We start from the raw sequence: 13,000 nt of genomic DNA, 5'->3' as shown, positions 1-13,000 counted from the left end.
CCCAGTGCCGGCCAGGCAAGGTGGCTCACGCCTGTAATCCCAGCACTCTGGGAGGCCAAGGCAGGTGGATCGCCTGAGGTCGGGAGTTCGAGACCAGTCCAGCCAATATGGTGAAACCCCATCTCTACTAAAAATACAAAAATTAGCTGGGTGTGGTGGTGGGCACCTGTAATCTCAGTTACTCAGGAGGCTGAGTCAGGAGAATCGTTTGAACCCAGGAGGTGGAGGTTGTGGTGCGCCAAGTTTGTGCCATTGCACTCCAACCTGGGTAACAAGAGTGAAACTCTGTCTCAAAAAGAAAGAAAGAGAGAAAGAGAGAGAGGAAAGAAGGAAGGAGGGAGGGAGAGAAGAAGAAGGAAGGAAGGAAGGAAAGAAGGAAGGAAGGAAGGAAGGAAGGAAGGAAGGAAGGAAGATCCCAGTGCCATCTGATTTGGTTCTCCTTGTGTAAGTAAATCGGGACCCTTGGCCTCACAGTATAAACCCACTCTACCAGGATCTCACTCTGGGGGCCAGTTGACCTCTCCCTCTCCTCCCCAGTTCTCTCCAGGTCACTGTGGGGGCTCTCAGCCCAGCAGAGATGTATCCAAGCAAGACCATACAGTTTGGTGTTGTGTAAAGGCATTTAGAGTTGAGCCACCCTGAGTTTCAGCCATAGTGTTACCCCTTGGTCCTTGTGTCTCTTGGGCAGGTCACTCTTTCTGGGTCTTTGTTTCCTCATCTGTAACATAGGGATGGCTCTGTTTACTTGGCAGGATTTTGTGAGAAAAAAGTGATGTAATGCCTCTGAGGACCAGCCCACACAGTGACTGGAGTAGGTGGTCAAACAATGAGAATCTTTAGTCTAAAGTAAGTTTGTACATAGATAAGTTTACTTTATTAAATATGTAACATTTAAAAAACCTTCATTGTCATTTTATAACTAACCAATAATAACTACTAGGCTAAAGAAAATACTGTAACATAAAAGACCCTTCTCATATTAACGCTTATATATTCTTCAGAAAACATTTTCAATCTGGGACTACTTTAGTTTTGTTCTACTGGTATTAAATTATTCAATTTTTTCTAGAGAAATAATCGTATAATTAACATATGTGGTTAGGAAAGTCATGTTGTTTTTAGCTGTTGAATCTATTTCTTGACAACAAAGAATAGAGCCGTTCTTGGGTCAATGATTTTATATGTCTTGTATAGTATAAGGGTAATTGAGGAGGACATAAAGCATGCTGTTAGGGAAGGTCTAAGTATTAACATGTTTTATTCTTCAGTAGTAAACCTTTGACAAAATGTAGTAACACTCGGCAACACTACACCTGTGAAAAATACAACTTATAATTGCTAAGAAGTATATATTTGAGATTTTTTTATCGGACATGGTGAAAAAAGAAATCCTTTATTGAGAGTCAATGAACCTGGCTTTTTGACGAGACTCTGTGACTTACGTGGCTTTGGGCAGGTCACTTAACCTCCATGAGATTTGGTTTCCTCTTTTCGAAAGATGGAACTGATAGCAAGTACCAAGACTACTTTCAGATATTTTTCCAAGGAGTAAATGTGATATGTACTACAGATGTAACTATTGTGGAAATGTAAGTTATTATCATTACTATGAAAGTTTTAATAAAATACTCCCACTTACTTCTTGATACTTTTGGTCTTAAATTTTATGACAATGCAAAGTGCCTAATTCAGACAATATTAACAATTCCTGGTCAATGACATCTGTTAAGTTTATGTTTGAATTCAATAGAATTCAAATTTGTAGCTGAGTGCAGTTTCTATAATTAATTATAAGCAATCAAGATTAATTGATATAGCTGCTAATGAAAAGGATAACTTATTAGAATGACATAAAGAATATTTCTGTGCCTGAAAGTTCTAAGAACAGTAACATTGGACTCTATAGTTTATACAGAAATTTCTCATGTGTCATCCCTGTAGCAATCACTTGAGGTAGCAATGATTATTCCCCATTTACCGGATGAACTTGAAGGCTATGGAAATACAATGAAAACCATGAAAGTCACAATTTAGTAATTAAAGGATCTAGTACTAAAATATAAATATTTTAATGTCAAATCCAGTGTTTTTCAAAATAAAGAAGCAAAAACATGTTGCCAAGTGTTAGCACCCATTCAGTCATTTATTCACCATAGTTTATTGGAAGCTTATTATATGTAAGGCACTAACAGCACGGTAGAGAATCAGGAGTGGCTCCAGCTCCCAAGAAGCGAATGGGCTAGTAGGATGGATGGTCCATAACGCCTGTGTTGCATTCAGAAAATGTAATGGCTATGAAAATGTGCTGGGAAAAGTGCTGTGGAAGTTAATGTAGAAATTCAGTAATTATACATTTCAGTAATATTTTTGGTGCAACATTCTCATATTATACCTGGCCATCTTCAGAAATACTATTTTTCTTCCCTACAACAGTTTCAGTTGGGTTCAATTTTATATGAAATATTCTTTTGAAGGTCAATAAGCAAGTTCCATATTACTGGCATAAACAATGAACTTGGACAAGAATCCAAGATAGAAAAATAATTATGAATAAGTCTGCACCCAGGTTTATTTGAACTTGTTGGGTTCATTGAGTCTGGCACTGCATACCAAGTAAGTATGAAACTGTAAAAACTTATACTTTGACTAGTATTTTTGATCATAACAAATGTGATCTATGAATTAATTATAATGCTCAATTCAGTAGTATGCTGTCATATTTATGCCACCAGTGTACTTTCTTCAAAAAATAGAGATTGGCCGGGCGCGGTGGCTCATGCCTGTAATCCCAACACTTTGGGAGGCCGAGGCGGGCAGATCACTTGAGGTCAGGAGTTTGAGACCAGCCTGGGCTACATGGTGAAACCCTGCCTTTACTAAAAATAAAAAACAAAAATTAGCCGGGTGTGATAGTGCATGCCTGTAATTCCAGCAACTTGGGAGGCTGAGGCATGAGAATTGCTTGAACCTGGGAGGTGGGGATTGCAGTGAGCCGAGATGGAGCCACCGCACTCCAGCCTGGGTGAGAGAGCAAGACTCCATCTCAAAAAAAAAAAAAAAAAAAGGAGATAGTAACAACTACTGCAGTCACTATGTATAGTCCTATAAAGGTATAGTTTAAACAAAATCTATTTACTTTGAGAATCTGGCACAATATGGAAACCATTTGTTTAAATTCTTCTCAGTAGAACAGTTCATTATTACTCTGAATTGGATATCTATCACTTGTCAAGGTTTGGATATATCAAATACCTAATCTCATACAGCAAAAGGCAGAGGTATTCTTTGCAGAAGGGCAATAACATCTTTCTGTTAACAATATTATAAAAGACTATATAATTGTTTGTCGTCATTTAAATTGTGTGGTTATACTTTAAAGAAAGCATAAGCTATGGAGGCTAAACTTTAATAGTAAAAACTGGGGGACAGTGAATAGTAGGGCAAATTGTAATAATAAAAAAATCAGATCGTGCCTGTAATCCCAGCATTTTGGGACGCCCAGGCTGGCGGATCACTTGAGACCAGCCTGGCCAACGTGGTGAAACCCCGTCTCCACTAAAAGTACAAAAATTAGCTGGGCGTGGTGGCGTGCGCCTGCGGTCCCAGTTACTCGGGAGGTTGAAGCAGGAGAATCGCTTGAACCCGGGAGGCAGAGGTTGCAGCGAGCCGAGATGGCGCCACTGCACTCCAGCCTGGTGACAGAGCGAGACTCCATCTCAAAAACAAAACAAAACAAACAAACAAAATTATCAGAGATGCTATACAATGGAATGTATAGTGTTCACAGCCTCACCTCCGGCAGGGTCTTGCCCTGTCGCCCAGGCTGCAGTGCGATATCGGCTCACTGTTGCCTCCTCTTCCCAGGCTTCAGCGATCCTCCCGCCTCAGCCTCCGGGGTAGCTGAAACCACAGATGCGCACCACCACGCCTGGCTAATTTATTTTATTTTTAGTGTAGGCCCAGGCTGGTCTGGAACTCCTGGGATCAAGTGATCCTCCTGCCTCCTCCTCCCAAGGGGCTGAGATTACAAACCTGAGCCACTCCGCCTGGCCTTCACAGCTTTTCAATCTGGTTCATATCCTTGTTTTGAAGTGTAATTTCTGCTTCTGCTTCAGTTTCCTCACTGGAAAGGAGGGTTAATAACATTTATCTTGCAGGATAACATGAGACTTAGAGATAGCCCACAGGTCGGGGCATCTATTACACAATATAGTTCAGCTCCTAAGAAAACCAACCTAGCACAACCAAAACGTGTGTATTTGTGTTTAGTTGTTTCATCCCCGTATTGAATGTGCACAGGATTTTATTTCAACTACTATTTTTACTATACCATTTTTTTAAATGGAGACTTTGAAAAGATATGAAACACAATCCCTGTCCTCCTAAAAGTTTGTGAAATCCCAGCCAGAATGTCTTTGAAACCGTCATTCAAGTAGGGCAGTTCTGCCGAGGGCTAGAGAGCCTTCAGTTTACCCTTGGCAACACCCTCTAAAATCCCCTGTATACCTCTCCAGCTTCCATACACTTCCCAAGCTTTTAACCAGACACGAGACGCCCTGAACACCAGCTGTTTAGCATTTAGATAAAACCAAAAAATGTTTCGAGAGGTTGACTCCAAAGATAGCAAAAGATGAAGAGATTTAAGATTTAATCACGAACATGCCACCCTATTCCTAATAATCATCACGCTTGGCTGGGCCCCGAAGGAAAAGCCTGGACCCTAGGGGCCTAGAAACAGAGAGAAGAAACAAATGCACAGCAGTTGGGCCACGTCCACCTAAGGAACAGTCACCGCACAAGCGGAGCGTGGCAGAGGAGCCCTGGATCACCCTCCCAGGATCAGAATGGGTGCGGCCCGGGGAGCCTGGTTCTAGGTGGACACCGAGGGCTGGGGAGCAACCGGTCCCGCGTGCCTGCCCGAGGGGTTACTGCCTCCGGGCGTATTTGCATCGCCACACCATCGGATGAAAGTAGCGTGCAAGGCTCAAGAAAACACATGTCTCTCAGCTATTTTCAGGGGGGAATGCTGGGCACCCTCTGCTCTAAGTCCCTTGGGGTGGGAAGTTAGTGAACTTTCAGAATGGGGGAAGGCGCAGCCCAAGCGAGCCGGGGGCAGGGTGAGGGGGCGCCGCTGGATAGAGATGGGGGAAGGGCGGAGGTGGTTTCCTGAGTGTCTCCCTCCGGAGCCATCCCCGCGCTCAGCCAGCAGGACCGAGGAGGCGCAGAGACGGCGCTCACTTCTCCCCTCGCCTGCCGGCTTTCCAGTAAAGATGCGCCAGGGAGAGGTGTAGCCTGCTCGGGAAAGGCGGGTGCGGAGCGGGAGCGCGGCCGCCCGGGCCTGGGCGCGGCGGGAGGGGCGGCGGCCGGGCTCGCAGCCCTTGGCCCCGCGGCGGGCGGGGGCGGCTCCTCACTGCACCAACCTGCAGGCGCGGGCTGGCTGGGCCAGCCGCGGCCCCTCCCACCGCACCCCACCCCCGCCGCCGCCGCCGCCCCGGGAGCCGGCCCGGGTCCCAGTAGGTGCCGCAAGGAGCCGGCGAGCGGAGCGCTCGCTCGGGACCGCAGCCGCCGGGCGACGTCGCCGCCGCACCGGGCACTTCTGTCTCCCCGGAGCAGGTTCCCTTCCCTCCCTGTCCCCTCTCATCCCCCTTCTCCCCGTCCATCCCCCTCCGCCCCCGCCCCCGCCCCCGCCCCTGCACGCACCTCGCCCTCCCTCCTTCTCCCCGCGCCTCCCGCGATCGCCCCCTCCCGCCCGGCCGCGCTCCCAGCAGGCGCTCAGCACCCCGCGCTCCCCGCGCCCCCCGCGCCCGCTCGCTCCTCCAGCTCAGTCTCCAGCTCCACCTCCGGCTCCCGCTGGGCCTCCCGCTCCCCCTCCGCGCCCGGCTCCCCGCGCGCCCGTCCCGAGTCCGCTGCTCGCCGGCGGCCGCCCGGTCATGTCAGGATGGAGATCCGGCAGCACGAGTGGCTCTCGGCCTCCCCCCATGAGGGCTTCGAGCAGATGAGGCTCAAAAGCCGCCCCAAGGAGCCCTCCCCAAGCCTGACCCGAGTGGGCGCCAACTTCTACAGCAGCGTCAAGCAGCAGGACTACAGCGCCAGCGTCTGGCTTCGGAGGAAAGACAAGCTGGAGCACGTAAGGGCGACTCGCTCCCGGGGGCCTCGGCCAGGCACCTGCCGCATGCACCCTCCCCGTGGTGGTGGCATGAGCGCGCGCGGGGCGCGGGGGGCAGGCGAGGGGATCCTGGCAGGCGCCCGCGTCCTAGGTCGGATTCGGGGGCTTCTCTGCCTTCAGTTTCTTGCCTTAATGACCGGGCTGCGGGGAGGGGAGGGCAGGTTCCCTTTCAGGCTCTTGGTCCCTGCCGACCCGACCTGCCCACCTGCGTCTCCCGGTAGGGTTCATTTGCACGGGGTTCTGGAGGTGCCTGTGCAGAGTGAGCGCGAAGGGGAAGTGCCACCAGCGTGGCTCCGAGCAACCCGGCGTTGTATGGTAGTGGGCTTTAGAGCGGCGTTTGCCCGCGTCTTTGGGGGCTGTTTTACTCAGTCCAAAAACTAGCAAATTAACGAATGAGTAAAGTTGGCGCCGCTAGCGACCAGCGTGGACCCGCGCACAAGCCATTAGAGTTTTTTGCAGAGTGTCCGCTGGGATGAGCAGTTGGTGATCCTCTCTACTTGAGCCCAACTAGGGAGAGATTTGCGCGTTGCAAGGAGAAAGGCTAAAAGCGAGCGGATCGTCGGGCTCCCCAGAAATCCTCCCCTCTGGAGGGTGGGAGCCGGTGAGAGGGGACCTCTACTCCCAAGGAGTGCCGACTTCACGCGAAGTGAATTGGCTCTGGAGTTCAGCTCCTAAGGCTTGCTATTTTGAAAGAAAAAAAAAAACCTTCTAAAAAGGCGTTTAGTGGATCCACAGTTTCAAATCTGATCCATCAGCATCTTCTTAAACCGAATGTTAAAATTAAACTAAGAGAATTATCTCAAGAGTGCAGCACAACTAGCTAAGGAGAAGATGCTATTTCTCCCTGCAGAGCTGCAGAATCCAAATTGAGTCTGCTAATGGAATGTGGAGATTTCCTTGTATTTGGGTCAGGACGCCAACAATGATAAAAAAGATAACACCAAGAACTCCTGGAACTCACGCATTTCCAACTGCTGCACCGACCTGCTTCCCATCTGCCCCCCAAAGCACTCCTCCTGGGCTCTGCAGCACCAACAGGCTTCTTCCCAGGAGGAAACGCGCGAAGAAGGGGCATTTCTCTATTATAATAATCTGAAAGGAAGGTCTGTGCCTGTTTTCTGAGGGCCTGATGAAGTCACTGAAAGCTCTAATATGAAGCTTTGAGTTGGGTAACAGCACTGTTTTATGTGTAGAGAGCCATTTGCTAATGTCAAAGGGATGCCTCATATCCTTAAGACCATGGAAGTCGCTGAAGGTTTCTAGGATGGCAAGCCGCTTGAAAGGCAACGTATCCATTAAACATGCCCTCTCCAGAATTAGTGAAGGGGCTGGTGGTGTTATTAGTTTAAAGGGGGCAAACAGCATCTTTATGCATTACATGCAAAGAGCATGTAATCAACCAATGATGTGGCTGATTTTAGTATCAGGGATAACAGTCTAGCCTTGGGAGGGTGATAGAACATATCTTCGTTTTAGTTTCACTCTGAATGTGTGTTCTTTTGCAGTTTGTGCTTTTAGCTGGTCTATTTCCTTTATTCTCTTACTGAAAATCGGTAGTGCAGCCTTCTATGACTATGTCTTGAGTCATGAGCGGCGCACGCATTATACTTAAATGCTTTCTCACTTTTAGATTTTCATTGAAAGTATCAAGTCACACCATGTGTGCCACAGCAGTCTCACCTTTCTGCATGAGTATGGGATGCGCAACCTCCTGTGAGGATCGGAGACCAGGGAAAGGAAGATGTGGTTGTTTGAAAGCGTGTGAGCGTCTATGCTTTCTTCTTCACTCAGATACTCCAAAAGAGAGCATTGCATTCATTTTTAAAAAATCATTCTCCTCATTTGATATTTAAATCAGTGTAGCATTTGTTTTACTTTTTCAACTACATTTAATGAGAGACGCATATATCTATTCTGATGTTTTTCTCTACACCCCCTTTCAATTAGAAAGGGGGCTGTAAATACATTTCTTGGTGGTATTCTCTTGCTCCTTTGAAACATCACGAACATTTTTAATGAATATTAATGAAAGTGCTATGAAAAATTAAATTAGTATACAAATATAAATTTTTTTTGAATTCAAGAGCTAGGTGTTTATAATATACATCATGTTGAATGCACTATAATATTTCAGGTAGTTTGATGGTAATTTCTAATAGAAATTAATGTTTGAGATGTCAAAAACCTATAACAAATGTAACCTGGTATCATTGCTACAGAAAGCATGAAAATCTAATGTTGACTTCATTGTAAACAACATTCTGAACATATATGGTACCTTCTGATTCATATGTTGCAGGGATTAGGATGAGTGTGTCATGTGAAATTCAAAGGTGATATATGGTAGTTTAAAAACACCCATCTGGTCTGTCTAATCAAATGGATGGCCACTTTTTTATGATGTTGAAAAAATAAATTAATAATTATGATGGAGATCATATGCCTGAAAACAGCCTACTCAGTTATTTTGCTGGTGCTTTAAAAGCCAATCTAAGTATTAAGGAAATAAATAAGTTATGACTTCAAATGACACACATATTTGGTCATCATAATAACAGAATTCCCCTGAAATGAAATGTGGCAGTGTGTGGGCTCTGTCCAGACTTCAGAGGGACAGATTAATCTGAAAGTCAATCATGTGATATAAAGCAGACAACCAAAGAATGGATTTCCACCCACTTCGCTAAAAGTGAGAATAATTTATTTCTTCTTTTTTGATTTAAAGGCTGCTGGGCCAATTCTCAGGTTAGACAAGAAAAAAATGACCTGAATTAGTTGAGGATTGGAATCAATCTTTAAATATGGTTCCTGTCACTGGATGGTCGACACTTAAGATGAACACTTACTAAGAAATAAATGTTTATAGGGAATCATTCCATACTAAAATAATGAATGAGAAGCTGCGAGGAAGTCGTGTTTTGTAACAAGAATTCTGGACTTTGAATTCCACTTTGAAATTTCAGGAAAAAGTAAAATTGCTGGCTATACACAGAATGTTGTATTATTAGTTACAAATAATGCTCTTGGTTGTTAAAATCTTTTGTTTCCTGTTCTGCTTCATAATGTTCAGAGCTTTGGAAGGCATTAGGCTTGGGAAACAGTGGAAGTTCTGTTCTCTGTAGGATCCTGTATTTACTTTAGGTCTAATGTAAAAGTGAAGGATTCTGGTCCAGCAAAGCAAGAGGAGCAGGGGACTACTTCCAAACCCCCTAATCCACTCCTGCTCTTGCAGCCTCCCTAGGGCTGGGTTGCTTTGGAGGTAACCATTTAATAAGATGTGACTATCCCAGAGGATAACATGGTGTTAGGCTGGCATCCTTTGGTGCTGTATGCTTTTTTGAATATTTTTCTTTTTTAAAGGGGGAGAGATGCAAAGCCCACTCTACTTTGTTGCCTGGTTTTATGCCAGCTGCACTGTACGGAGGTTTCCTGGTGCTATTTATGAAGATGGAGATGCCTTATTTTCTCTCCTACTTATTCAATTAGCTCCTGTCAAAGTGTGGTTAAGAGTAGGAGCTCTGGTAAGAGGGATCTGGGTTTAGACTTCTATTTCATTTCATATTAATTCTGTGGGCAAAGGGCTCACAGTTACCAAGATGCACAACTGTGTTCCCCCTTAGAGAAGTCGCTGGTTTGCCATGATGAAACAAGACAATCCATGTCTGTAGTGCAGGAACGAACATTCTCCAAATGTCAGAGACTTGGACACCACAAAAATATACTTTCCACCTCACATATCTCACCTGTGCCTATTGGCTGGGGACCATCCTCATCTTGGTTGCCTTGCCCAGTGGAAGCTCCATTCTGATATTGTTTTTGTGGCTGCCAAAGCAGCTAAAGAGCAGTTGGAAAATCATGTAATGATTTAGGCTTTCAATGCTTCCACCCAGAAATCATCCATTCATATGACTCATGTGTATTGGCCAAAGAAAGGTTCATGGTCAAGGCTCACTTCAAGAGTAGCACAAGGGGATCCAGCTAAGACCCAGAAGGAAGGGAACATCTGTGACCAACTCTCACAAGACTGCTGCAGCATACAAAGCACTTAGTGCAGTGTTTGGCCTGTATTAAATGCTCAATACACAGTAACTGTAGGTATGATGACTTCTCATGTGCTGCCTGGCTCTCGGGCTGAGTCCTCTCACTCCGCCCAAAGAGCTTCCAGATTTCAAATTTGAGATCAGCCTGTGTGATGATCCTGGACGCTAAGTGAGTGGTCCTTTGGTCGGCAAGGCTGGCTCACTGTCTTGGGCCTGTTATGCTGTCTCTTTGCCTGGCTTCCCATCCATCCTCTGGGGGCCTGACTCTTCTTGGCTAGTGGGGCCCTTGCTTGCTCCCTGGCTGGCCATTCTGAGGCTGACTTTTCTGGTTCTCACTCTCTCAGCTGGTCCCGCTAGCAGAGACCAACTCCTTGTCCTCTCTCCAACCTCTGCTTCTCTTCCCAGCTTGTGCTGGTGGAATTAAGTCAAGCAACATTTCATTTATCTGCAGGATGTCTCAGAAAGCCCATTTAAATTTGAAAGAGAAAGCAGAAGACAGATTTGGTAAATCATAAAAGCAGAATCCTTAATGTTCACACCTGTAGTGAGCCATAGTATCTTGATTTATTTAGTAAGTGCCTCACACTTAAAAAAATGATTGCCTCCTCTAAGTGTGAATTTGCACCTACTTAAACAGAGTTTATGTTACCAGTGAATAGTAAATAAGTGCCAAGTGCACACTTGCCTCCTGGAATAAATTGTTTACACGAGGAGCAAAGGATAAATGGATTGGAGCACACTTGGTCACAGCGGTCTAGGCTCATATTATGTAATGCCATTTTTGTCCCACGGAGCAGATCCGTGAAAATACTGTACCCCACAGAGTGGATCCGTAAAGCGCCAGAAGACAGAGTTCAACCTAAGGGAATGAATCTTTAAAATGTTCCATTAAAAATCCAAGAAACAAACAAAGAGTCTGGCAAATGCTTAAGAACATTAACATTTACTGGGATCATTTCCTGCGGTTTTAGATAACACAGGCAAGCTATAGGTGGAGGCAGGATTCTCTGCCGCCTCCAACTCACCAGTCAAGACACGAAAGTTTAGATGTCTCATGAGTGTCTTCCAGTGGATCTCAGGGCATGTCCATCACTGTCCTTGTCACCACTACAGTCGACATATATCTACCCACTAACGGACTTCTCTCACTGCAGGTTGACATTGCAGTGTCTTTTGAAGATTTTTTAGTTTCTATGAACTCTCTTGGGTGTGGCTTGACTTATTTTAACATAATCATAGGGACATATCATATTTAATATATTTAATTTGAGAAGCTCTGGATGATTGAATTTAAGTTTTCTTTTTCATCTCTTCTTCCGTATAATAGCTACATGCCAATTTCTGGCTAGTTTCTCTAAAAGTTTTTACTTTTCTCTATAGACTTCTATAACTATCTCAGGTTTAAACTTAAGTAACAGTTTTTAGTTCTTAGTTCTTCTCCAAATAAATCTGATGAGTCCTTTGAATTCTGGGACATGGCAGTAGTTGCAATAAGTTGTGTTCTCTTACTGAATTGACTGATAGATGGCATAGTTAGACAGACGTGGAGTCTGTGGCAAGATCTCACACCAGAAATGTTGCTTAAACTGTATATATTGAGGACATTAAAATTACCCAATTGCTTAAGATCCATTCCTGCACAGACTATGTGCTAAAAGTTTAGGGTACAACGTAAATGTTGAGGTGCAGTTGAAAGGTCAAACTGTGGCTGTTAAGAGATAGCCCTTTTAACCAAAAAAGCATGTTTAAATTTTACTCAGAAAGACAGAAAAAGAGCCCAGTTTCTAAAATCACAAATCTAGCCCTTATGAAAGAGTTAAGTGAAGAATGAGGCAAACTTTCCCAGGTAGCCTTATCTGCATTGGAAAGTCTTACTGTGCCTGCCAGTTGAAGTCGGCCCAAGTTGAACTACCTGCCTGGGCATCATGGGACTGGATGTCATGACCATTGGGTGATAAATATATTTCTTTATCCTCCAGAGTAGGCAATGAGCCTTGTGTTTCACTGACTTGAGCTATTACTGTGCTCCTGCCAGTATGTTGTTAGGTCTGATCCAGCAATAACATAAGGAGTTAATTTGAGAGGATGGGACTCGTTGACATAAAAAAAAATACCAACTGGCAAACTCATCAGTCACCAGATATTTACTGAGTGTCTTTCATGTGAAAGATAGTGTGTTAGGAAGCTGTGAGGTCTTTAATTCAACAAGCACTTATTTGACATATACTGTGTTATTAACAATGTTATTAAATACAAAGACCAGTGCAGGGTCCCTTCCCTGAAGATGTTTAAAGTTGTATAAACAGAGTTACAATATAATGGCAGTGTTATGATTAAATAGAAAAATGCAAACTATTAATAGTATAAGAATACTGCCTTCAAGGGACTGGTTGTTTAGATGATAAAGTATACTTAAAAGAAATAAGCAATGGATACTGTCATACATAATGATAATGTATCATAACAAAATTCATTTTATTCCAGTAATACAAAGTTGATATGAAATTTGAAAGTCAATTACTATATTTTATCATATTAATAGAATAAAAGAGTAAGACCATACAATTATCTCAACAGAGGAAGAAAAAGGATTTGATGAAATTGTGTACCCATGCATGATAACATTCTCAACTGACAAGAAATAAAAGCAATCATTACTATTCTGATAAACCATTTCTTTAAAAAGAATCACAGTTAGTGGCGAACTATTGAAAAATTATCTGTGCAGATTGTGAGTGAGACAGAGATGTCCATGGTCATTGCTTCTAGTTGGTATTGTACGGAAGTAGTAGAC

At 44.3% G+C, this 13,000-nt stretch overlaps 1 protein-coding gene across 1 annotated transcript in view; it reads left to right on the top strand.

Moving 5' to 3' along the window:
* The first annotated feature begins 5,023 nt into the window (after positions 1-5,023).
* LOC134758591 (serine/arginine repetitive matrix protein 1-like) overlaps positions 5,024-13,000 on the top strand; it is a 240,583-nt gene continuing 232,606 nt past the window's right edge. The window contains exons 1-2 of the mRNA XM_063706797.1: positions 5,024-5,063; positions 5,187-6,127. Of these exons, the coding sequence (XP_063562867.1) occupies positions 5,024-5,063; positions 5,187-6,127 (981 nt within the window). The remainder of the gene's footprint in view (positions 5,064-5,186; positions 6,128-13,000) is intronic.

The sequence above is a fragment of the Gorilla gorilla genome, chromosome 1 (assembly GCF_029281585.2).
Source record: "Gorilla gorilla gorilla isolate KB3781 chromosome 1, NHGRI_mGorGor1-v2.1_pri, whole genome shotgun sequence".
NCBI lineage: Eukaryota > Metazoa > Chordata > Mammalia > Primates > Hominidae > Gorilla > Gorilla gorilla.
The sequence above is the reverse complement of the archived record's forward strand: the minus strand, read 5'-3'. Positions and strand labels throughout refer to the sequence as shown.